Here is a 27,585-nt window from a genome sequence, read left to right as displayed (position 1 = left end):
TGCTAGCAATTTATGCTTCCCTTCCACAAATGTTCATGGTTCTTAGGCCCAGGAGACATATTTCCAACCCTATCTAGCCTCATTGCCGGAAATTTGGGGACTTATCCCATGACCTGATCCTTTTCTGACTGGGATCTTTAACAGCTCAATAAATGCTTAAATTTCAGAAAACCCTAGGTCTCAAGAGTTTGAATTTAGCACACGTAAGGGATTCTGTGCTGCTCTGGGCAAATAACCAGGAGTCAAGGTGTCACAAACAGTGCCCCTCCCCCTGGCATTCTATCAGCAGATTTCTGTTTAATCTTTCAGGGAAAGGAAGGCCATAGGGAGACCAGCCGTCTGAAGTGACCCTGGAGCCTCAATCAATCTCTGCCCTCTAAAGGAGCAAAAGTGATACAATGACTTCAGGTCACAATCACAGATGTCCACACTATGGAAGATGAATGTCCCATTATGCCCTGAGCTGATAAAACAACAACAAAAAGCAACCAGCAGAATCGAGAGTCAAGAGAAAGCAAGTAGCCATTGTTAATGGTAGGTAGTGTGAGCTCGGCATTGTGCTGAAGCAGTTATTCGCAGCTCTCCGCTGCCTGGGCTGGTCCATTCCAAGACAAGTTAATGGTGATTTCTGCAGCAGAATGAAGTTATGAGAGTCTGGAAGCCACATCCTACTCGGAATAACTATAGTCTGGACTTCAGCACAGTAGAAACTGGACTAGAACAGCAGCCTTCACGTATCAAAGAGGTGCCACGTAGAAGAGGGACTGGGTGACTACACTGCACCAAAAAGTATTAACACACAAGAGGACTTAGCGGGGGCAGAAGAAGAATCTTTCTAATAATGAGACTTGGCCACCTTCTCCTGCCCTGTCCTGGACGTACTACTGCAGGCTCTGTTAGTCCAGGGATTAACTGAAGAACTGCCACATCAATCCAACCTTGGAGCTGATGACTGTGGCCCTCACTGCTGGTTGCTCACAACCCTGAGCCCCCCATTCTCCCTTACTATATGAGGGTCTCAGAACACAAACTAGAGACATGGAAAAGAAAATGGATCCTCTCTACCTCTCACACACCCAAGGCATAAACAAGGGACAGCATCCAGCCAGGGGACCCAGGGGAGTGGTCTGCTGAGAGGACAAGGCTGAGGGTGAAAGCCACCATACAGAAAGGGCAGGCACTAAGGTGGAGGGTCGCTGAAGTGCATCTCCCATTAAAATTGCCTGGCCTCCGGACTTCCTGTAATGTGAAACACGAATGACTTCACCATGAAAGTCACTCTGAGCAAAGGACTGCATTTCTTACAGCAGAAAGCTTCCTCGTTTTATATTAAGCATTCAAAGTGAGGCACTCTGGTCTCTCCCAACCTTCCATCCTTCCAAATGCACAAAGTGCTAGCAGGATGGATACACTGTCAGACACACCTGGCAGCCAAGAGGCACTCAGGAGAGGTACGATTATGCCAATATTAACTCAGAAGCCTCTTCCTCCTGGGTTGCCTCAGCTCCCAAAGTTCAGATTCTCCAGCCTGCAACTCAATGGCTCACTGGTGCCTCCAGAAGCAGAAACAGGTTCATCATAAAAGGAAAATAAATCACCAGGTAAAAGCACAATTTGGCTTTGTCTAACAAAGGCTAAATTAGGAAAAGCCTACCATTTTTATTCGGGCCCCAAATACCTTCCTGTTTTCCCAAGGCCTGATATTCTACTGTAAAGGGGCAAAATAACTGTCAGTCTCACGGGCTGTTGTGAGGATTCGCTCTACAGCACACGGAAGGTACAGTATCTGAGACACTGTGTCGTTTAATGGGACTCTGACATCAGCAAAAGCTCAGTATATGTCAGCTCTGACTAATCTCCTTACAAAGATCCTGAGTTTTCCTTTGAATCAATAAGGCAAAAAGATAGTTTAACTAAAGGTGCCCCAGGCTGGGGATGTGGCTCAGTGGCACTGGGTCCTGAGTTTGATCCCCAGTACCGCAAAAAAAAAAAAAAAAGTTTAACTAAAGATGCCTCTTTTAAGTCAAACGTAAAGAACCTGTTAACAAGTCTGCCAAAGGAATTAACAAAGGAAATGAGAAAACATGATAAAAGAATGAAGGGGGGAGAGGGAGGAAAAAAGACTAAAAAGAAATTATTATTTACCAGAAATCTTTTTCTTTATTTTTTTCTAGTGCTGGGATTTAAACCCAAGGCCTCATGCATGTTAGGCAAGCTCTCTGCCACTGAGCTGCATCCCCAGCCCTTGCATTCTATCTTATTTGAAGAAAGTTTCACTAAACTACCTAGCCTGGCCTCAGACTTGCAATCCTCCTCCCTCAGCCTCCCAAACAACTGCAGTTATAGCCCTGTGCCACCTCACTCAACTGAATTGTGGTTTTGAATGAGAGGAAGAAGGAAACTCATGAAGAATAAGGAAGCTACTTAAAGCAAAATTGTCCGAGTTGTAAATTGTGAAGAAAGAATAAATGAGGTGTTACAGACAATCGTATCCTTTCAAGGTAAATCACAGAAAAAGAAGAAAGAAGGGTTCAGTCACACAGTCCTAGAAATTGAGCACAGGATTAATAAAATCATCCAGGACAATCTGATGCTTTCCTAGGGTGAAGCAGAATGTTCCAAGGAGGCAAAGGCAGTGAGTGGTGCAGTAGCTGAGTTTCCATGATAATAATGATGTCTAAATTTGCATTTGATTAGCAATTAGTACAAAGTAAGTGCCAACTATCAAAAACACTGTGTGCAGTTTGGCGTTTGGAAATTCCCGTGTTCTCACTTTTTTTTGGATTCAGTGTCCACGTGGATCTGTCTCTTCTTGGGGGGAGGAGGGGGAGGCAGCTCCTGCTTCGACTTTTTGGTGGTTACTTGTTCTCTTACACGAACAGTCTCCAAAAGATCCTTCTGAGGTATCTGGGACATCCCTAGCTTCGCCACAGCCTGAGTCACCTGAAATAAAAACCGTACACTTTTAATTTTGCAGAAAGGGCTTTATTGAGATTCAATCCACGCATCACACTCCTCTTCCTTTGCAAATGCACCACGCATCGGCTATCAGTACATTCATGACATTGTGCAGGCGTCCCCGTGGCCTCACTCCAGGATGGTTTATCCTCCCAAAGACAAACCGCATACCCATAGCAGACACTTCCCACTCCCTGCTCCCACAAACCCTGGCAACTACAACTTCACTTTCCAAACAAGGATTTGCCCATTCTGGACAGCTTGTAAAAATGACATCATGACTTCCAGTACTTAGCATAATGTTTCCATGGCTCATGCAGGTTGACATATAGGCCAATTCTTCATTCTTACCATATGTATATATGGACCAATTCCCTGCAAGGAATGTATTTATTGTTTATCGCAAACATACATTAATTTTAAAAACCACGTATAAAAAAAGGAACATATGGTGTACAGTGTATGGATTCACCACACTTTACACAGCCATTCGTCTTTTGATAGCTATTTGGGCTCTTCACTTTTTGACTGTTATGAATAATGCTGCTATAAACATTCATGTACAAACCAAAGTTTTATTTCAATTCACTAAGATGTTTTGAGATTCATATTTCTCAGCTAGGTATTATCAATTTCTACAGATTAAACTATGACTATGATTAGGGGTTTTTTTGTACCTATTAAAATTTACTTTGGAAATATGAAAATTTCCCTATCAAACCATATCAAGTATTCATCAAGTATAAGAAGTCAACATGTAGTTTACTTTCTAGTCTTTATTTCACAAAACCCAACCTCAACATTCAAATTTTACTTCACTGTACAATAAACTGTCCACAACAAGAGGTACCTGGTTGGAGGAGTCTTCTAGCCTCTGCACCAAAGAATCCCATCTCTGAGTCAGCTCCTCCGAGTCACCGTGCATCTTCTTGGACACCCTGGGGTTGTCAAGTAATTGGCCCACATCTTGGCCAATTTCGCTCAGCTGATCCAAAGTTTGACGCTTCATTTCCATGTCTTCCTTCAAAATCTAGTGTTCAGATATTCATTAGATGACTTTCTCTTAACAGACTTTTACCTTTCTGTTCCCCACTCAGGAAATGTGCACATGTATATTTTATAATTCACTATGCTAAAACATATGAACAATAACAGTTTCAGATCAATGCATGGCAATGGTCCAGTGTTGGAGGATGAGCCATAACCTGCGTTCACTGAATGCTAGTCAGTATCAGTACACAACACTAGGACATCACAGGCTTACATCACAGATGATGATGATTAATATCACTTACGGCCAGACGTCGAACGCTGACACTTAGTTCCTTCTGGTCTTTAAAATTGCTTGTCTGGACTTTATTCAAAGCCTCTTCTTTTTCAGTGAGCCAAGCTTTCAGCAAGCACTACAAATGATAACAAAAGTTAGAAATAAGTCAGGGAAACCATTTAGTGATTCAATGTAATCAAGATCCTAAATCTCTCACTCTTATTAGCTGCTTCATCTTTACCTGGGGATAAGAAGGACTTCAAACACTCAATTCGGTGGTAGAAATGACTCAGAAAATATCTCTTTCTTTAAATATTCTCCTTTTCAGATCATCCTGACATTAGTCCTGCACCTGGGTACCTGCTTGGGTTCGAGGATGGTTTGAGTGTATCGGAAGTTCATTTCCTATGTGCTGAGGTGAAGGGAAGTGGGAACTTCAGGAGGTGGAGGCTAGGGGTAGGCCTCTGAGGTCACTGCTGCCCTCAGAAGGAACTAATACAGTTCTTGTAGACCCTCACTTGGTTCCCAAGAGGAGAATGCTATACAAGAATAAGTGTGACCCCTCCCTGCTCAAAAAATGGATGAATACAGCAACTAAATCTAATTCTCCAGAAGAAGGATAGAAAACGCTAAATTTAACTTTCCAAGTCTCCAAAACAATCATAACACTAGAGACAGTAAAAAGCTCAGAGAATGTGTATCCCGCCCCTCGTTTCAGAGAAGCAAGAGGCAGTGGTGAAGTTACACATGTGCGATCAGGTGGCCAGTTAGTGGCTGGGCTGAACCAACCACTCTCATCCTCAATCCAAGAATCACAACATCATGCAGAAAAACCATACTGGTGTTCAAGGACCACCAGCAATTATGATTAAAGGAGGAAGTCTGAGGCTGGTCCAAAGCCAATCTGAAAGTATTTAAACTCACTGGTCAAAAATGCAGTTCTTTAAATAGAAAATAATTACTAACGTTTTGAAAGAGTAAGACTGGTAACTAAAAAACTACCAAAAAAGAAAAGCCCAGGTCCTGATGGATTCACTTCTGAATTCTACAAGAAATGTAGAGAAAATCTAATGCCACTACTCCTCAAACTCGAATGAAACTGAAAGGGAAGCAATACTCCCAAATTCATTCCTGGAAGCAAGTATTACTCTGATACCAAAATCAGAGAAGGATCCGACCAAAAAAGAGAACTACAGTCCAATCTCCCTAATAAACATAGACACAAAAATCCTCAATAAGATACTGGCAAATAGAATGCAGCAAATCATCAAGATTATACATCATAACCAAGTAGGATTCATCGCAAGGATGCAGGGATGGTTGAACACATGCTAATCAATAAATGTAATTTACCATATTAACATAACCAAGTACAAAAATCATGTGATCATCTCAATAGACGCAGGAAAAGCATCTGATAAAGTTCAATACACATTCATGATTAAAAAAGAAAAACCTACAGAAAATTGGAATACATAGTCTTTATCTCAATCTGACCAAAGCCATCTATGACAAACCAACAGCCAAAATCATACTAAATGATCAAAAACTGAAAGCTTTCACTCTAAAATTAGCAACAAGACAAGTATGCCCACTATCACTAGTCTTATTCAATACAGTTCTGGAAACATTAGTCAGATCTATTAGATAAGAGAAAGAAATAAAAATGAATAAGGATAGGAAAGGAAGAAGTGAAATTATCATCATTTGGAAATGGCATGATACTCTACAGAGAAGACCCCAAAAACTCCACCAAAAGACTCCTAGATTTAAAACCAAATTGAGTAGCACAGCAGGATACAAAGTCAACACTCAAAAATAAATACTGTTCCTATACGCAAAAAACAAACTCACTGAGAGAGAAATTAGAGAAACAACACATTCACAACAGCATTAAGAAAAATGAAATACTTAGAATCAATCTAATGAAGGAAGTAAAAGACCTTTACATGGAAAACTACAGTACTTTGTAAAAGGAGATCGAAGAGGATATCAGAAAATGGAAAGATATCCCTTGTTCTTGGATAGGCAGAACCAATATAGTGAAAATGGCTATACTTGCAAAATTGCTGTACAGATTTAATGCAATCCCGATTGATATCAATAGCATATCTCACAGAACTAGAGAAAACAATCCTAAAATTCATTTGAAACCAGAAAAGACACAAAATAACAAAAGGAATTCTGGGCAACAAAGACAAGGCACAAGATATTATAATGCCTGACCTGAAATTATACTGCAAAGCTACCGTAATAAAGACAACATGGTACTGGCAAAAAAACAGACCCAAGAATCAATGGATCCGACTACAAGATGCAGAAACAACTCCAACACTCAGCCACCTTATCTTTGACAAAGGGGCCAAACATTTTCACTGGAAGAAAGATTGCCTCTTTAATAAATGGTGCTGGGAAAACTGGCTTTCCACAAGGAAAAGATTAAACCTAGACCCATATCTCTCACCACGCACTAATCTAAAATGGATCAAAGATCTAAATATTAAAACAGACACACTTAATCTGCTGAAGGATAAAATAGGTAAAACTTTTGAAGACATACGTGTAGGCAAAGATTTTATGAACAAAACCCCAATTACACAGGAAATAATACAAAGAATCAGTAAGTGGGATCTTATCATATTAAAAAGGTTTTGCAGAGTAAAAGAAACTACTGAGTGAAGCGTCAACCCACAGAGTGGGAAAACATTTTTACCATTATTCCTCAGACAAAGGACTAATATCTAGAATCTATAAAGAACTCAAAAAAATCAGACTCTCTCAAATTTAAAGATCTAATCCAAAAGCGGGCATCTGAAATCAATTCTGATGAAGAAGTACAAATGGCAAATAAATATACGAAAAATTTTCAACATCACTGGTCACTCGAGAGATGCAAATTAAAACAATGCTGAGATTCCACCTCACTCTAGGAAGAAGGGCTCTCACCAAGAAATCAACCAATAACAAAAGCTGATGGGGCTGTGGGGAAAAAAGAATCCTTCTCCATTGTTGGTGGGCATGTATACTGGTGCAACCAATATAGAAATTAATATAGAGATTCCTCAAACAACTGAAACTAGAGGTTCCATTTAACCCACCTATCCCTCTTCTTGGTGTCTCCTCAAAAGAATTAAAACCATCATACCCCAGTGACATATGCACAACCATGTTTACAGCAGCACAATTTGTAATAGCTAAATCTTGAAAACAGCCCAGATTCCCCATCATTGAATGAATGGATAAAGAAAATGTGGTTTTTATATACAGTGGAGTACTACTCTGCCATAAAGAAGGAGAAACTTGAGACATATCTAGGTAAATGGATGCACCTCGAGACCATACTCTTCAGTAAAATAAACCAGACATACATGTTTAAATATGGCATTCTCTTGTGTGAGAAACCAAAAGTGCAATAAACCCCAAAATAGATGATAGATATTGGGAAGTAGGAAGAAAATGTTCAAATGGGAAGGGGAACAGACAAGGCAGGAGCGGGTAGGGAAGGAAGGGAAAAGGGAAAAAAAGAAGATAGAAGAAAGAAAACGGAAACAAAGATTTTGTAAATGAGGACAGAAAGAAAGGTTGAAGAGAGGGGAAGGGAATGGGGGAAAAAGGAAAAATCAAGATATATTCTGCATGGGTACAAATTCCCTATGATGAATGTGATCATTATGTATATCAAAAGTGTATCAATAAAATTATTTTTAAAAAGAGCAAGACTGACCCCTCCTACTTTCTGTCACCTTGAGGAATGAAAAACAACTGCGGCTGCACTTGGATAATTCTCCCAAAACACAGGAGCTGCAGCTGAAACTCTTTTATATAGCTGGGGGAGGGGGTCCTGTATTTGCAGTGGGCTCAATGATTTCTTAACTGCTTTCTTAATCAATTCATTGGGCAACTATTCCTCACCTCTATCAAAAGAAGAAAGAAAAGGAGAGAAGGGAAGAGAAGGAAAAGGAAGGGGAAAGGAGGAGAGGAGAGACAAAGTTTACGAAAATAAAAGACAAATAGCCTGAGAAGGCCCTAGATAATTTCTCAAACTAGTAAGGCTGAGAAGGTATGCACATAAATAAGCATGGCACAAGACAGAAGGTACAGAAACCACACACACACACACACACAAAGATACAGTTAAAAGGTCCTATCTCCAGTAAAAAGTGAGTCACAGATCAATTTAAAACTTCAAGTCATAAAATTAAAATTATTTCCAAATTTTAAAGTATTTTACTCAATAGAAAAGTAACAGTACAGATTTTTCTGGCAATCAATGTCTCTGTCACTATCAAAGTAAAAATTTACATATTCTTTGTATCTTTTGACCTAAAAACAAGGTTCCAAATAAACATAAATATCTGTAAAGTGCAATATAAATATTTCAGAGAGCAGAATCAGGTGCATTACATGACTCTTAATAAGAACATGCTGACCAAAGATTGGGGAGGGGTAGTGATTAATAATTTACAGTTGGACAAATTTTGCTACCTACTTTCCAAGATGTACTATCTGCCACCATAGTTACTAAACTACAAAATGTCCTTCCCTCATTCCCTCTTTGCTTCCCTCTCCCTGAAGAGAATATTGTTGCTTTTTTGGATGGAAATGAAATGCATTTAAAAGAATCAAAATGGATTCACTGTGAGATGTAGGAATTCCGAGCATTTGCTTATTTTCTAGACCACAGCTGGGATTTGAGGAGAAAAGTTCTGCTTTTTTGTGCTCTGGATTGATGACCACTATTCTGGAGGCAAAGGGCCACCCCTATGACTGAAAGAGTAGGGAGAGAGCTCTGCATAATAGTTTGATTTGCTGTAGTGATGTCTAGTATAAAAAGTATGCTATTTAATTAAAGGCGTTGCTAAAAACATTTTCTCATTAATTTCAGTACTTATCCTGGTTAAAAGTCACAAAAATTTCTTGTGATTTAAAGTTCACGAAGTGTTTGCAGATTCAATTACTCAGCACAAGCCATATGCTCCGAACCATGTTGACGTAAGTTCAAACACATTGCCCAGCACAAGTCCAGTAATATTTTTAACATTCGATGGCACTAAGAAGCGTATCTAAGGCTGGGGATTTAGCTCAGTGGTTCTGGCGCCTGCCATGCAAGAGCAAGGTCCTGAGTTCGATCCCCGGAACCAAAAAGAAAAAAAAAAAAGAAGCGTATCTAAGCACTAATATTACAAGTAATGAGCACAGATAAAGTCACTATTATTACCAAGAAGCCATAAACATGCTATTTATGATTAAGCTGCAGGATCAGTTATAAAATGCATAAAAATATGATTTTTATTATTGTTTTGTTGCCAAAGGGTCTGACTATAATGCTCAGGCTGGTCCCCTATTCATGGGCTCAAGCAGTCCTGCCTGTCTTAGTCTCTCAAGTAGCTGGGGCTCCAAGTGTGCACTGCCACACCTGGCTTAGAAATCTCAGTTTGAAAACAATAAAGTACTATTTGCACACCTCCCTTTCAAAGAAAACAGGACAACTTTATTCTAATGCCATAATAAAACAAGTCACTTTCCACCATCTGTTTTGTTCCTGAGGCATAACAGTTCACACCTGTTGTTCCAATAATTCCTGCCACAATATATTGATTTCTTGCAATCGGTTCCAGCGTTCCTCAGTCCAACGGCACACAGCTGTCCATCGCTCGCCAAGTTTCTAGGGAGGAAAGAAGGGAAGAAACCAGTCTCTGGTAATCCAGCCTGAACAGAGTTAACATAATCCTTCAAGAATTTTTTTCCATTTTTTTTATTATAGATTAGCAGTTCATGAAAAACACTTTCATAAAAGTTACTTTAAAATAATACAGACTAAGCCTATAAATACGGACTAATCCAATAAATGTATGGATGAGAATAAAAATTCTACAGAATTTAACTACTTATTTCATACTACTGAGCTAGAAAATAGCAAAATTAGAACTGTATCCTGCTCCTTCCATTTCGTTGTGGTTTTTATGAGGATGTGATATTTTTTGTGTTTTGAAAATAAAGCCAGTACATCTACTTTTTGGACTTCAAATTTTTCAGGCTACAACTATCTTTTTCAAAAAGTGCATCACTTATATTTCTTAACTACCTTTTACATGCCAAAAAATTTTATCTATTACAGGAGACCAGCTTGAATCTGTACTGAGCAGGCTTTAGATATTATTGATTTGGCTTATAATTCGGCTATTGGTTAACATTATGAGTCACTCCAAGGCCTAAGTGTGAACTGCTAATTGACTTTTCAGCTGGTGTTTGGAGATAGACTTTTCTATGCCAATGGCCACAACTGAGGTCTCAATGATCAACCAGGTTGTGATGTCTCTATAGCAAGGAAACACTACAGCTGAGGAATTATGACTCTGTGCTGCCATTCTCTAAGAGCAAACGTTAGCTAAGATAATGCAGGTGGCTCGTTAGCTGTGACCTGCAAGATAGCACAGGTGGCTTGTTAACTGAGACCTGGGCTTTGGAAATATAGTTACTCCCCTTTTACCAAGCCTGGCTCCTTAGTGCATCAGTTCTGCTATTCCTTACATCCGCCTTTATGCCCCCTTGCTATGCTGTATAATCATAAATGCTGACTAATCCAGAGCTTGTGGTCTTAGCCATGAAAGAGCTAAGATCAGGTGGTCTTTAGCCAGGAGAGAGCTAAAGATCAATTCCCAGCTCCCAGAACTACTAAACTTTCATTCATTCTTTACTCTTTATTCCTTGTTCTTTGTATATTATTCTTTCATCCCCTGCTTCCCCTCATCAGGTGACTGGGCACCCTCCAGTGACTGGTCAAGCTGTCAACCTGACAATGTACAGTAACAAAATTATGAAAAATGTCTAACTTATAAAAACTATATTTGAAATGAAAGAATTTCTATAAAACAATAAAGTCATCAATTTGTTCTGTTTACCTTACATGATGCATAGAAAACTCCACATAAATTAGCATTAGCATGTTATAAGTATAAGCAATATTAAATAAATAAACGTGATTAATTTTTAGAAATCCTTCATGATGGTTTTCCCAAAAATGTATTTTATAAGTAGCGATTAACAAGTGTTAAAAATTGATTTCCAAGTTACTTGTATGTGAGCAAGAATTCTGTCGTTCACATTATGCTACCTGACTGTTTAATACCGGCCTGAGCTGTTTACAGTACAAAGAGTAGAGAGCTTGGAGTCGCAGCATGAACACTCACTGTCTGTGTAACTCTCAGACTATCACTTAATCTCCCTCACTTTCAGTTTCACCACTGTCAACCGCCAAAGCAGGAACACCTACCTCTCAGGTACTACAGTAAGTAAATACTACTGCACTGAACTCTCAGAACCACTGGCCAACTTTAAATAAATTGAGCAGGGACTTCACATGATGAGTTTAAGAGGCTGAAAGTTATTAGAAATCATAAACAGGCAATCCAAGTATCATTCAAATGAAACACCAATAAATCTCTTTTATAAAGACTTGTAAAGATACACTATGGCTTTGTGCAAAAAGAAGCAATTTATCAAAATAAGCATTGAGATTCACATATGGATCTATCAAAGAAACAGAGATATTAAATGCTAACCAGCAGAAACTCTCAAAGTCTGGTATCCGTAGACACTTTTATTTACACTACACACATTCACTGCTCATCCCAACCTCCCCCTCCTCACACACAGATTCAGGTCTGCATAGAGCTGGAATCTACATTTTCACAAATTCTTCAACCGATTCAAAGCAAGAAAGTCTCTGGCCAGTTTGTTGTAACCAGTTCCCTGCTTGCAAATCATGTTAATCTTATGCCCAAGGGAGCTGGGTAACGGGCTGCCCATTCTTCCCAAGGGCTGAAGTGAAGGAATCAATTCCTGGGTCCTCCTATCTCCCACATGCCCCCAGTCGGAACCCCAACCGGGAAAAAACAAAGGTGAGTGTTATGTGTCATCCCTCCAAAATCCATGCACAAGTCTGATCCTCAAAGCCTTGTATTAGTGGTGTTTAGAGAACAGAAACTTAATAGATAAAGTGTTTACAGGTGGAACCTTGGCAAGTGACTACCTTAGATTAGATCATTAGGGTGAAGTCGCCATGACTGAATGCTGGCCTTGTAAGGAGAGGAGAGACCACACAGACAGATATCATGCTCCCCCCATGGTGGGCTACAGGCAACCAGGACCCGCACAAAAGCTTGCGCCATGATGGTTGGACTTGTGGGTTCCAAACCGGTTAGCTAAGTAAACCCCTTTTCCTTATGAAGAAGTCATAAAGAAAGATAAGCTTGAGTCATTTGTAGGAAAATGGATGCACCTCCAGAGCATAATGTTAAATGAAATGAATGAGATGCATAAGCTTAGCTATCGCATGGTTTCTCTTACAAGAGAATCCCAAGTTATAAATAAAGCTCAAATTAAAAGATAGATAGTTAAGAAGTAGGACGATAGATCTTTCTCAAATGAGAAGGGAATCAAGAAATGGAGGAGGGAGAAGGGAGAGGAAGAGTATAAAAAAGGAGTTGAGATGTGTTATGTACACGGGCCAACTCCACACAAGGACTGTAAACATTGTGAACTGCAAATATGGACAAAAATAAAAGTAAAAACAAAAGAAGTCTGCCTTGAGTATTCTGTACAGTGATGAAAAGCTAACCGAATAGGATTTTCTATCCTTCCAAATAAACAATGAGACAAGACATAAAAGCACAGGAACACCAGGTAATTGGGTCTTGGGCCACAGGTGCTTCAGGACTGTCCTATTACTGCACAGGGTCCTTACCTGTAGCTGATCTTCCAGAAGAGCTGTAGCACTCTCGCCACTGTTCTCATCCACAATTACCACCATGTGAGTTAAGGAATTTACCTTCATCTGCTCAGCCTCAAGATCATTTTGCAAACTCTAGAAAAAGAATTAAGAGAAGCTATTATTTCTACTCCTTCACATTTACCTATTTAAAATCCATTCAGTTGTCAATAGTCGTTAAGGACACATAATGAGGCATCATATTGAAATTTCCAATCATTACCCTAAGTGTTCTACTAATGAAACACGCCTCGTGTACATATTTATATTTCATTATAAACCAAAGCAGTCTGAAAATGCAATGTCATAGCAGATTGCAAATAGGATATCATCACTTTTATTCTAAGTTCTGGCTAAAAGAAAAAAAGGATAAAAGAGTTGAATGGCTATCCTAGGAATTAAGACCAAAATGTAGAACTGGTAAGTCAGTACGTGCAGAGCTTACATAGACAGAGTCAGGGGTCATTTTATCTAGCGGAGTATGGCATAAAGAGAGAAGCAGAATGCTATACGATACTCAGAAGCCATTCTGCTTAGCTACCAGGAAGCAATTAGGGACACATGGATGCAGTCCATTCTCCCCTCTTCCATGGGAAAAACTAGTCATTAGACAGATGTATAGAGGTAATTTGTTTAAACACTATCAAAAGTGTTATCAAAGGCTTCCTAAGTAGTGCTCAATGTATCCCTAAAGCTTTAGTATCAGATTTGTAGATGTTTCCTTGATCAATACAATTCTTCAATTTACAGAGAGAATATTATGCTCTCCTTTTTCTTTTTGTGACTACGAAAATTTCTCTAGTAAACTTGTGACCAAATTAAACTGTCCACCAAGTTTGTTCCTCACCTGGTATCTGATCAAAGAAGAGACAACCGTTTTCCTTAAACCATCTGTCTCCTTACCCACACCTTGCATTAATGCCACTACCTTAAGGTTCTTAACCACCTAAGGGTCCAAAAAGACCCTTCTGGAATCTTATGAAAGCTTTGTGCTTTCATAGGAAAACCATGTGCAAATCCGTGCAAAGTTGCACCTGCATTTTCATCCCTGGCTTGAAAAAGGCATAGCCCCCTGAGCTCCACCCTGGAAGTTAAATAAAAGATGACATGGAAGATGTATCCCAATCCCACACTTACAAGAGAAGCCATTAGCCCCTGAGAATGCTAAGTGCTGCTCTTTCATATTTGATAAGGTAGGAAAGAAATAGGAGGCAGAATTACTTTATGTTCTTCGAGGAGTTTTTGCAGGGATTCTAAGTTGTCATCCAGGGGACAGGTTTCCATCTTCTGAATGCGCTCTTCTGTGAGGGTCAGCCAGGCCGACAGCTGCTGCAGCTGCTTCTTCTGCAGTTCCATCAGGATGTCATGCAACCTGGCCAGGGGACACAGCATCGCTGCCACCAGTTCTTTCCCCCACTCCGGGTACCAGGGAAATGGGGCAAGGGAACAAATCTGAGTCTACCCACCTATAATAGCATTTAGTCTTTAAATATAGAAACCCAGGGTTAATTTTCTTCCTAAATGGAGTCTTTTAAATGCAGTCAAAGAATACAAATAATAGCACCTTTGGATCATATTAAAATCATTGTTTCTTCGATTAAGAATTCCAGCTTATTAGGGCTGGGGATTTAGCTCAGTGGTTCCGCTGCTTGCCTCACAAGCGCAATGACCTGAGTTCAATCCCCATACCAAAAAAAAAAGAATTCTAGCTTATTATAGGTAGAAATAGCAATGGAATGCAATATATAATACACACCAAAAAAAATGGAACATGGGAAAAGTTTGCTTTTAAAAAAAATACTACAAAACAGAAGAGGAGGTCCATATCAAATAGTCCTGTCATCATCTCCAGTTAATGGTTTGCAACTTTAATACTGCAGCAAATAAATAATTGGTCACATGGAACATCTTTTCCCTTTTCAGGAATTTCCATATTTCAACTTTTACCTTTGGACTTGGCTAAAATATCAATGGAGATAACGCAAAATTGTGTCGACTTTACACACAGAAAAGTGAGAACGTGGGGCTGGGGATTTAGCTCAGTGGTTCCGCTGCCTATCTCACAAGTGCAAGGTCCCAAGTTCGATCCCCAGTACCAAAAAAAGAAAAAAAAGAAAAGTGAGAACGTTCCAAGGCTACTTCTGTACTGATCTTGTTTTTCATAGCCATGCAGATTTCTGCTTGAGCTCAACCATGCAATGTGGTCTGTGGAATACACTGGCTTTCCTGGTGCTCACTCACCGGGACTGCCGCTCCATGCTCTCCACCCTCAGAGCCTCCCATCTAGCGTTCAGTAGGGTCATCTGTTCCTGAACCTCAAACTCCTCTTCATCCGACAGAGCACCCTGTGTTATCAGCTGGTTGCCCGCCTGCAGGACACTCCCCACACTGCTCTGATGTGCAGTCAGCTCCATCATGAAAGCCTGCAATGGTACAGCATCAGGGACAAAAAAAAAATCTATAAATTGCTACGGCATAATCCAAATATCAACGCAGCAAAGAAAAGTAGCCTAGTAGAGTGCAGATAAGGCAGATGCTGGAGCGATGTTTTAAACTCTGGAAATAGGAAACAAGCACCTGGCATAAATCAAAAGAAAAACAGGTCAAGAAGAATATAACGTGATGTCTCTTAATACCTGTTTTAAAGCAAATGCTGATTAAACTGCTAGGAGCTAGTGAATGTGGAATTAAGAGTAAATATAATAAAAAACACCACATTCACTCAAAAGGAGGTATTTAAGGACTATTACTATTTCTATTCTTTTCGATCCAAAATAGAACCTGTCAGTTCACACACCTCTACATCCATACACAATAAAAGTACTTAACCAGGAAGAAACCATATAGCCAAAATCACTACGCTGCAATATAACATGTCCTCAAAACAGAAAGAAACTGCTGCTGCATAAAAGTGCACAGGAACACCGGGTATGACATTTGCTTAGTCACTCAACAAATAAAAGTAATCACTTCCTGAGAAACACTCAAAACCTAAAGATCTGGCCTATTGATTAGTCATTCTGTTTTTAACTATAGCAATATACTCCAGAAACGAGCAGGACAGGACTATGCATTTATGTTTTGTTCGTGTAGCTCTACAAAATATACAAGTTACCAGAAGACTAAAATCCGAAATCTAATTCTGATGTATGGTTAATCACCCACCCCAGTTTTCTAACAAAGCCCTATTTAAATATCACAAGTCCTAAAATATGCTGCGACCTTTTGGTGGAACACAATTCAGAAAACAACCACTGGGGCGGCCCCGCAGCAGATAGAGGCGCCCACAACAAAGGCACTTACTTCATGGGTGGCAAACTGCTCTTTGACCTCTTCGACATCGTCAGAAATGTCATCCTGTTCCTGGAAAGTGTCCTCCGCAGACAGCAACCAGGTCAGCACCTCCTCCAGCGCCACCTGGTAGCTGTCCAGATCCATGTCGACCTCGGCGACAGTGCTGGGGGTGCCCGCTCCGGGACTCTCCCGCTCCTCCGCCGCTGCTGTCCTCTGAACACAAAACCAAGAAAATCCCACGAGTGTCACAAAGACACAAGGCACTCAGCAAAGACACACGGGAGAGAAGGCGGGGCAGGCACCCCGGTGTCTCGGACATCAACCCAACTCTCAGGACTGAGGAGAGCAAAGCTGTGAGTTAGCCGGAAAGCATTTATTTACTACTCTAGGACAGGAAAGGGCACAAAAGCAATATGCACTCATGAGTCCTGGCTCATGGCAATTCTAATATAGTTGAGGAGAAAGAAATAACCCACATGAATCACTTCTAAGCAAAAATAAATGGCTATGTACAAAGTTATAAATGCCACAGTTCCATCCAGAGTTGCTATTTGAGTTCACCAAGGGCTAAAGCAGTTAGGAAAGTTTCACAGAGGAGCTGAAACATGGTGAACCTCAAACAATGGGTGTATTTTACCAAACAAAAAAAAAGAGAGAGAAATTAGAATTCAGCTCTCACACCCCTGCTGATTTAAAATGCTTTTATTGAATTGTATTTTAACAGTCCATCTTGGACAATGAAAAACAGCCACACATTCAGCCCTAGTTTTTGAGGCAATGGCCCTTAGTTAATGTGCTGATTCTCTCTCTCTCTCTCTCTCTCTCTCTCTCTCTCTCTCTCTCTCTCTCTCTGTCATGGAATTAATTTATCTCAAGCTCTTCCAAAGCAATGGAGTTTTCTTTATGTACTTTAATATCTTATAACCAAGCCTACTGTCTCTCCTGGTCTTTTGATTCTGTTTAGAGCAAAACTCCTTTAGGACTCGCCTACAGATTATCTCCCATTATCAACTCTCATCTACAATTTTTATGTAGAAACTCTCACATGTACATAAATGAACAGAACAATAAAAGTCGCAGTCATGTATTTAATAGCAACTCTTTCTTAACACTCCCTTTCACTCTGACTTGAAATTTCCCCAAAACTCAACTGGAAAATTGACAAATCCACTTTGCTAGAGTCATTTTTAGGGTAACCATATAATTAACCAACCAACTAGAAGATTTTTGATAGTAACAGAGCTACAACAACACATATGAAGAATGTTCCAAACAAACCCAAAGAACTGATCACCCCATGCTTCTCACTTGAACCCTCAGGATCTTCCCACGTGGCTAACTACTCCCACCTTCCAAAGTGATGTACCCCTAAGTTAGTAAACACAGTGGTTCTCTTCCAGTCCAACAGCAGCTGCCAACCATAAGTAAAGAACATCTTCAAAATTAAGTCTTTTTTCTTCTCTTCTCTCAATATATTTTGCCTGAATAATCTCATCTAATTTAAACAACCATCTCCAGCCTCTGACATTTTACCATTTTAGTTTTGGTCTCAAATTCTCTTCTGAACTCCAAACTCCAATATCCAACTACCCAAGGTCTTCACTCCAATGTCTCACAGGCATATCAACCATTGAACCTTTCCTTTTTTCTAAAACTTGTTTTTCTTCCATCTCTATAACCTAAGCTAAGTTCTCCAGCTAAAAAGTAGGGAGCCAACCTTAATTTCTTTTTCTCACTGCCCACATTTAATATGTAGTTTTAATCCGTCTAGACCTTTCCATCCCCAAACCACCCTGTCTCTCTTCTGGACTACAACAGTTTGCTAATATTTGGCACCCAGACTCCTAGCTCCACAACTCATTTCTCAGACAGCAGCCAGAAAAATCTTTTTGAAAACGTGATTGCATCACAGGGCTTCCCTGGCCTAAAGTCTTTCACTGCTTTCTCAGTGCTCTAACGACATAATTTAAAATTCTTAAACTAACTTACAAAAAGACTGCAATAGCAAGAAACAGAGACTGGGCGGGGGGCGGGGGGGGCGGAGACTGGATTCTGACAGATTAATAAGAGAAGACTTCTCTGAAAGATTCCACTTTAACAGAGGAAAATGTAAACCTTGGAATGCAAGAGTTGGTGGAGAAGCATTTTGCAGAGAGAAATATGCATGTTCAAGCATTGGGGCTGGGGGGCACTATGCAATGCAAAGACCAGCTGTGTCTTGCAAACTACAAGTGAAGAAAAGGCCTTGAATTAATATAAAGGCTGGAAAAGAAAGAAAACACACAAGCATTTTGGCGCAAGAATCAAATGAATCCAGAAAATGAAATACAGGAGTTAAAAAAATGAATCAATGAACAGAGTTGGAAAGGGACAATTATGGGACAGATGGTACCAAGACAGAAAAAAGAAACGGAGTTAATTTCTAGACCTAAAATCCTGAAACTGCAGAGCTAAAGGAACTCTGAAGAACTCTTAGGACCAACCTCTACACTGTAACAAGGATATAGAGGAACTAGACAGGTCAGTGCCCAGCCAGGTTCACTTGCATAGGCCCCAGCACCTTGAGATGAGGGATGAAAGCTATAATCAACATGCAAACGTTCAGAGGTACTGATTAAAATGCTGGAAGAGGGGCCGGGGATTTAGCTCAGTGGTTTCACCACCTGTCGCTGCGCAAGCACGAGGACCTAAGTTCGATACCCAGTACCAAAAAAATGCTGGAAGAGACTTCCAACTGGCAGATATCAAGAGAGAAATGCAGAAATTATTTACCAAGTACCTAATGTCCGTTTGCAGAAAGGAGAGAATTAGAAAGCAAGGCTGGCCAGTAGCTTTCACTGGAGATGAGTGGATGGGAAGCTACATCAAAGAGTAGGTGGTTAAAACTTAATCTCATTTCATTTCTGCAAATTCAACTTCCAAGTCACTAACAAAAGCATGCAAATGAAGAGGCTAGTGCTGAAAAATTTGCTCTTAAGAAATCAGTAAATGAGAAGTCATTCTTCTATCTACACCCTCAAAAGGCAAATGAAGTCTCCTTCCTTATTGAGAGAACAGCCTTAATTGTGAGAGTTAAAATTTCCTGCCTTTCTAACAAAAAGAATCCTAATCCAATAATTCTACAAATCCAAGGAATTCTACAAAGCAAATGGCAAACCCAGATTATAGGAGCCCCTTAAAAAGATGCATACTGCAGAACAATAACTGCATTAGCAGAAGCAAACGTAGTCAATTATAGGAAGTTAAGGTTTCCTCGACATCATTTCATTTTGAAAACAGCTAAAAAAGAGCCATAGATTCACAATCCAGCCCTATTTCTCTTTTTTGTTTTTCAATAAGCTTCTGTCTTCTTCTAAAAATCATATCAGTTTGGGGGTTGTGTTTTTTTTTGGTACCAGGGATTGAACTTGGGACCTTGAGCTCACAAGGCAGGTGGCAGATCATATCATTTTTTGAAAAGGAAAAAAATAAGGATTGGTACATACTATCTGAAGAAAATCTAGTAAGTTCTTGGAATCTCAGGGTGAGATGCTATGCACTTCCAGACTGGCATGACTGTTCTAACATGGGAATTAAGTAACTTTGGTGGGGGACTGGTACTGGGGATTAAACCCACAGCCTTCACATTAAATTACATCCCCAGGCCTTCTTTTATCTTTTATTTTGAGACAGCATCCCACTAAGTCACTAAATTGCCTCAGCTGGGCTCGAACTTTCAACCCTCTGCCTCAGTCTCCCAGAGTACTGAGGTGAGAGGCATGCACCATCACATCTAGTCTTAAGGAACATTTTTTTAAAAGAAGAATTTGTTGAATGAGAATGGCAAAACAAATTGAGAGGAAAATTATAATGATGATAGCTGTTGCTTACTGAGTATTTATTAATTGTAGCAGTTCATTAAGTAGGTAGTTTTAACCACAAGGGCTCAAAAGTTAAGTAGCTGATTCCAAACAAGTAGCGATAGGATGAAATTTAAACTCCAGAGCCCATGCTGTCTGAATCTACAAAATGTATTTCTTATAATTTTGAAATCCATATGTATCTCTTGGTTACTGGGTTGCTAAAATGTTGGACTAAGTGACTTCCAAGACCTGATCCAACTCTTAAAAGCCTCTCATTTAATGAATTACAAAGACTGATTAGACTCAACCAGAAAGAGATAAATATGAATTGATTCAAGGTAGGAAAATGAAGGAAAAAAATAATTATTTTACTTACATCTCCTAGGAAAAAAATCATTTATATTCTGATGAATAAAATCTTTATAAGTCCTTTCATTCAAAAAAAACTTGAGGGCCAGGGATTTAGCTCAGTGGTTCTGGAGTCTGCTGCGCAAGCACAAGGTCCCGAGTGCAATCCCCGGTACCAAAAAAAAAAAAAAAAAAAAAAAACACTTGACAAGTAGTTTATCACCGATTGCTCATAAATGAAAAAGGAAATAAACTTTATATGTTGATAGCCCTTGGGAGAATATAACAGGAACAATTCTTTATTAATGGGCCCCTCCCCCCAAAAAAGAGGCTGACATGGACAAAGCCACCTTCAGTATTGTCGGTGACCACTGGGGAAAAGATGGTGACCACACAGTGGGGGACCCTAGGTTCTCAAGCGCGTCCTGCAGCCTCTCTGTCGCCACCCACACAGCCCATCTCCAGCCTCACTGTGTGAAATAATACTTTCCTTCTTAATAAAGTCAGCTGAGTTACTTTTTCTATTGGATGCATGTGACAGAGTGCTAAATGAAAACTGAACTTAGAAAACCCTCTGAAAGTGGGTGGTGACTGGTATCCATGAGCAACCAAAGGTGCCAAGTCAAACATGTTAATAAAAATGTGCCAGTACCTGTATATTAATTTCGTCCTCTTCACATTCTTTCTTATATTTCCGGGGGAGCGTCTCTACCTCTCGGATGGCATCTATCGTGACTTGCTGAGGTAGCACCTCAAACAAAGATGTTAAATACATAATAATGGATTTCTTGTCAGGGAGCTGAACAGCAACATCTGAAAGTGAAAGAAAGTGAGAGCCAGCTTAAATGAGATGTCCAAAATATGTGAATTGCTCAATATTAGGTATAAAATGACTCTCCTCACACTCGTAAATAATACTTAATGCACAATCTTTGCCACACCATGTCTCAGTACCTTGCTGTTTCATATCATGATATATGAGGCAAGCACCAAGAGCACTACTCATTTTCATTCAGTCTCCCATTTCTTAAAATCTTCCCTAGGGGCTTCCTCAGAATGCTCAAAAGCAAGCTGCCAACTTACCACTGAAAAGAATGATACAAGACTTCATCCGTACTATGAAAATAAGTCCGGAATTCAATCCTATGACCTCTGTAAAGTCTTCACATCATAGGCATACAATGCATTTTTATAAAATAAAACAAATACTGATTTTTGGACAATAATTTTTCTAAAATTTTTAATCTTCCTTGATATAGATTAATTATTATCAATGAAATATTAAATTTATGCCTAAAGGATATTCAAAATTGTTGGTACAAAAGTACTACTAATGGGGCCGGGGATTTAGCTCAGTGGTTTCGCCGCCTGCTACGCAAGCGCAAGGACCTGAGTTCAATCCCTCGTACCAAAAAAAAAAGAAACCCAAAACAAAACGTATTACTAATGTGTCTGTGATAAAATGGTTTATATCTGTACTTTACAAAAGGGTCCTCAATTCTCATAATTCATTCTAAAAAAGAACAAAATATCATTTTTCAAAAGTTCAAAACTGTACTGCAAAATTAAGGTTGAAAATAAATAATGAACAATACCTTCAGGATCTAACAGCTTTTCAATTCCCAAATAAGTCTGAGCTTTGTTGAAGGCATGCTCAAGTCTCTCAATTGGGGACATTTTGACAACTCTATCCCAGCTGAAGAGATCAGGTCTGAAATCACCACAGAAATAAAATCAAATGAAGACAGAATATTGTGGAAACAAAGTAGGCATTGTTATAATCTAAAACGCTTCCGTTTGAGACTTTTTTTTAATTCTCAACTTTCTTAAAAAGTTAAATCTCTTATATCCTAAGGTTTTGTCAAATATTATATAGCATTTGAAGATAAATTACAACTATGAAAATAACAGGTAACACATTCTAAGGTTCTTGCATTAAATGTTATTATTAAGATTTCAGGGGTAACCACTAAAAGACTCAAGTATACAGTATTTGCCAAGTAGAATGAAAAAGGGGATTGGGGAAACCCATCAATACAAAAGAAGACAAGAAAGAAAAACAATTTTTAAAATGTAAAAGAAGAAGCACAAAACTAACAGGTAGAAATAAATCTAAATATATCAATTATCACAATCAATATTAATGGACAAAATTCTCCAACTAAGTGAACCGAATAGAATATCCAGCTCTAATTTTTCCATGGGATATTCCCAAAATAAAAGCCTTGAGTTTTCTCTACAATTGTCCCCTTCCATACTACTACTGTTTATCTTGCTTTTAATCCTACAATTTAGACATCATTGTTGCTTTAATAACGCAACAGTTGTCTGTTGTCTTTGCACTGTCAGTTCTTATAGTATTAGAACCACTTCCCCACCTCCTTTCTCCTAGTTCAGTGGTACCTCAATCTTTCTATGATTCTGGTGGCAAACCAAATTGGACAGAACTGAATCAAATTTCCCCATAAGGTCAACACTGAACCTAACCAATGAATCTGATTCCATTCTCATCCAACTCGGTCTGTGACCAGAATCATCAAATAATTAAGTTCTTGAACCAAAACAGCACTGTTTCTCCTTGACTTCATCCCTCATTATTCCCCCATTCTGCTCACAGCAGCCCCTGCTCTGCCAAAAGCCAGGTGCCTCCTACTTCCTTCCTCATGGATTTGTGTCTTCAGTATGCTTACCATTTCTATATACTTTACTATTTATATTTTCAGTTTTTAAAATCATCATCTGTCTCCCTCTTTTGGAACACAGTTCCAACAAGACTGGGACTTTTGCCTATTTTGTTCTCTCCTGTATACCTGGTGTCTAGCACATATATTTCTTAAATCAGTTAGCAGATGGAAAATATTTTGATTAAATTCAACAGTTTCTTGATAAAATCTCTTAACCACTTGGGAACTGAGGGCAAACCCTCCTTAAACTGTTAAAGGAAAATGGAAGTAAGGTTTTCAACTTCATTAAAAAGTATATTTAAAAACCTACAGGAAATATCATTCTTATGGTAAAACATTAAAAACATTGCGTTTGTTTTTAAGAACAAAACATTCTGCTCACTATCACTAATTCAAATCAACCCCGTCTTACAGAACAAAGCACAAAGTTAAACCAAAAAGAGGAGGGGGTGGAGAAAGAATGGGGGAAGGAAGAAAGAAGGAATGGAGGGAGGGAGGAAAGGGGGAAAAAAATCTTCCATGATGCACAGAATTTAGATGTAAAACAGAGAAAAGTCTAGAGCACTTTTGTATACTAGCCAAGAACATACAGGAAGTGAAACTTGAGAAAATTAGTAATTTAAAACATCAATAATACATAACAAATTTTGCCACTGGCATTTAAATCCTTGAACCATGCAGAAATCACTTTTTGGGTATGGTGAGTTAACAATCCAGTGCCCTTATTTACATATGGATAACCAGCTGCTCTATACAGTCTATTAATCTGCAATATCAGCACAGTTTTTTTTAAACTACATTATTCTCCATGATGAGGCTATTTCAGAATCTTTATTCTATTAGGATGAACCACATGAAACTACTCTTCTTATACAACAAAAATAATCACATACTGGCAATGTTATATGGTCCAGCCAATTATTATGTTACTGTATTTATTTATAGTACTACATACTCTTAATATAGCCTCAGAGTTCTAGTTTCCTTTTGCAAAATACTTCAGCCTGGTTCTTCTTCAGGACTGCACTGTATATTCTTGGGCCTTTGGTCTTTATGTATAAATTAGAATCTGTTTACCAAAGTTCATAAGAAAATTTGTGTGGCTATTTTTAATTAGATTGGACTATGTAGTCTTTTGCTGCAAGAACAAGAGCTAACACAATTCTCCGTATATATTGCTAATGTTGAATGAGTGGGATTGAACTATGTGAGTTATTTTTAACGAAATCATAGGCTCTACATTGTAGCATTTAAATCCTAAAGCAATGAACACTCATGGGTAGTTTTCCACTCTGGAGTTTCCTCTCTTGGTTTTGTTTTTGTTTGGGGGGGGGGGGTACCAGGGATCGAACTCGGGACCTTGCACTTGCGCGGCAGGTGCCAGAACCACTGAGCTAAATCCCGGCCGGGAGTTTCCTCTCTTAAAGTTTCGAGAGAACATGCGCAGAAAGGAGAGCTTGGGAAAGGAGATTTGGGGAGGGAGAGCAGAAAAGAGGCAGTGAGGAGATGCACGTCTCCGAGACCCTCTCCTAAGGCCAGCACCGCCTCACTTGTGCCGGTGGAGCACGGCATTGAAGGCCAGTCCGTCGGCCCAGCTGGTGGTGAAGTTGATGACATTGACCAGGCTGTAGGGCCGCGTGGTCTGCCGCACCCAGCTCAGCAGGATCTTCTCGCTGTTGGTCTGCTGCAGGTCGGACATGACGTCCTTCATGACGTCCTTCACCTGTGGAGACAGAGGCACCGCCTGTAGCACAGCCTGGAACCTAACAGTCGCTTGGGTTACACCCATTAACCACTGTAGATGGGAGAATACACATTTATTGTACTTCCAGTGTTTTCTATAAACATTGGAAAGATACATTTTAAGTGTTTACTTGTGGATACTCAGATATGGAGCTGATTTTTATTGTACTTTTTTACACGAATGTGTTTCCTGTATCTTTTTGTGTGTGTGTGTTTCCCATATCTTAAACAATATGTGTACTATGTATGATTACAATGAACATGACTTTCACAGTCATATAAAAGTCATGTAATCTCAGCACTTTGAGAAACTGAGGTAGGAGGATTACAAGTTCAAACCCTGCCTGGGCAACTTAGCAAGACCCTGTCTCAAAATTTTAAAAAAGAATTTTTTTAAAAAAAATTTTGGCACTGGGGATCAAACTCAGGACCTTGCACTTAAGAGGCAGACGTGGCGCCACTGAGCTATATCAGTGGCTAGAAAATGAATTTTAAAAGGGGGCTGAGGACGCTCAGTAGTAGAGTACCCCTCACTTGGAACTCCATACCCACACTAAAAAAAAGCATATTTTATTATTTTCACTTACAAAGCCACTTACATCAAGAAAACCTAATTTTCTTTTCTACAAAAATGAGAAAGGAAGAACTTTTTAGTAACTACAAAATCAAATGAAGTATCTTCTCTATTAGCAATAATGATGACACTCTAGAATGAACATTTTATATTAGTATTCTAAAATGTTTGAAGGAAGGTCACAAAGAATGGTGTAGACCTATCAAAAGGACCCAGATGCCAACTTAAGAGGCTCACATGGGCCAAATCTAGAACCACTTCAACATCAAAATGAACAGTTCTAGTAAGACATTATAATGCTATGCAAAACTTCATGATGCATCCACCGGTACATAAATGAATGGTTGGATAGATGATAGATAGGTGACGAAAGAAAGAAAGCCAATGAGTAAATGTGAAAGGAATAGCGAAACTAGACATTCACTCTTTGCCAAGCATCGAAATCATAACTGATCCAGGTAAGAATTATGAATGGCTGCTAAAACTAATGTATAAAAGGTGAATAAATAGCTGAATATTTACACGGTCTCAAAGTGCATTCCCACAAAACACTACTTAATAACAAAATGTAGTGAGGGCACAGTGGAGAAACTCAGCAAACACCATCACTTTCCAAACACTGCTGGAAAAGCCATCTTGGGCCCTGCAGGGCTCTACCCTGGGGCAATGAGAAAAACTCAACATCAGTTTGCGGCACCTCTGCCAAAACAACCTGAATCTAAAAACAAGGGAACATGAGTCAAGCCCCATGGAGGGGTATTCTACAAAACAACTCCCAGTGCTCTTCGAAAAATCAGTATTATGAAATATAAAGGACTCAGAAATTGTTCTAGATTAAAAAGATGTGAAGAATGTAACGCATGACCTTGGATTTTTTTTTTTTGCTTTTATAAGGGGTATTATTAGGACAATTTAAAAAAAACTCCATGAGCTATGTAATTAGATAACTATTCTTTCAATGATATTCTAATAATGATATTTTCTTGATTTTAATAATTATATATTGCTTTAGTATATAACATTATTTTATATAATAATTGATAATTATAAATATTAGCATACATTTATATTAATATTATATCATGGCAATGTAAGGAGTTCCTAGGTTTTAGAAGAATGCTGTTTTTAGAAAATACACATGGACAGGGGCTGGGGATTTAGATCAGTGGTTCCCCTGCCTGCCTTGCAGGCGCAAGGTCCCGAGTTTGAGCCCTGGTACCAAAAAAAAAAAATCCACATGGACATATTTAGGCAGAAAAAGACAGAATGGGCACCAGAAATATAGGCAACTGTTAACATTTCGGGAATCTGAATGCAGAATGGATGGGAATTCTTTGAACTAGTTATTCTTGAAACTTTTCTGTAAGTCTGAAATGATGTCAATTTTTTAAATTCAATATTTTAAAAGACATATTTTGTTCCCCTATGCCAAGAAAATAGAGCAAGTTGTCAGCCTCTTCCTCCCCCAAAATCCATGCATTGAAGTCCTACTGCCCAGTATCTCACAGAATGGAACCTGATTTGGAAATAGTGCGCCGCAGATGTAAGGAGAATGAGGTTACCCTGTTGTCCTTACGAAAAGGGGACAGCAGGTCACAGACACACAGCAAGGAGAACATCAGGTGAGGACTGGCGCTGTACTGCACAATTATCACCAAGGATGGCCAGCAAGCCACAGAGCTGCGGTGCACGGAGCAGGCCCTCCCCCTGGTCCTCCAAAGGAATCCACCCTGGCTGACACCTTGACCTGGGACTTCCAGCCTCCAGAGCTGTGAGACAGTTAACTCCTGTTGTTCAAATCCAGGAGACTGTGGTATTTTGTCATGGCAGCTCTAGGAAAGTGCTGCACAAACAATGGAGTTTCAATTCCTATGAGAAGTGATCGGAGATTTCCTCACCTGCCAGTGCAGAATGATGCTCCAAAGTAGCCCCAAGGTCAGTTTGTGGTTCCCATCTACAATGTCTGTTCCTCCTATGTTCACTAATTCCACCTATGGAAATGAAAACATAATTGTTAGGATAATGTCTTGACAAAATTCTGCTTTTGATTTAGCACATTTGCACAGCAATATAAATGAGTGGTAAGAGAAATCCCACTTAAGAGA

The 27,585-nt window shown here is 39.3% G+C and overlaps 1 protein-coding gene across 17 annotated transcripts in view; it reads right to left on the bottom strand.

The window, feature by feature from the left end:
- Utrn (utrophin) overlaps positions 1-27,585 on the bottom strand; it is a 527,655-nt gene that overhangs the window by 372,527 nt on the left and 127,543 nt on the right. For all 17 annotated transcript variants that reach the window (XM_087190253.1, XM_087190252.1, XM_087190262.1 and 14 more), the window contains 12 exons: positions 27,379-27,471; positions 24,714-24,886; positions 22,075-22,190; positions 21,132-21,292; positions 16,299-16,502; positions 15,237-15,418; positions 14,217-14,367; positions 12,972-13,091; positions 9,789-9,890; positions 4,254-4,361; positions 3,809-3,988; positions 2,774-2,943 (listed from right to left, as the gene is read on the bottom strand). In XM_087190253.1, the coding sequence (XP_087046379.1) occupies positions 2,774-2,943; positions 3,809-3,988; positions 4,254-4,361; positions 9,789-9,890; positions 12,972-13,091; positions 14,217-14,367; positions 15,237-15,418; positions 16,299-16,502; positions 21,132-21,292; positions 22,075-22,190; positions 24,714-24,886; positions 27,379-27,471 (1,760 nt within the window). The remainder of the gene's footprint in view (positions 1-2,773; positions 2,944-3,808; positions 3,989-4,253; positions 4,362-9,788; positions 9,891-12,971; positions 13,092-14,216; positions 14,368-15,236; positions 15,419-16,298; positions 16,503-21,131; positions 21,293-22,074; positions 22,191-24,713; positions 24,887-27,378; positions 27,472-27,585) is intronic.

The sequence above is a fragment of the Heterocephalus glaber genome, unplaced genomic scaffold, assembly GCF_053883595.1.
Source record: "Heterocephalus glaber isolate CG9 unplaced genomic scaffold, H.glaber_assembly_v1.0 deba00001550, whole genome shotgun sequence".
NCBI lineage: Eukaryota > Metazoa > Chordata > Mammalia > Rodentia > Bathyergidae > Heterocephalus > Heterocephalus glaber.
The sequence above is the reverse complement of the archived record's forward strand: the minus strand, read 5'-3'. Positions and strand labels throughout refer to the sequence as shown.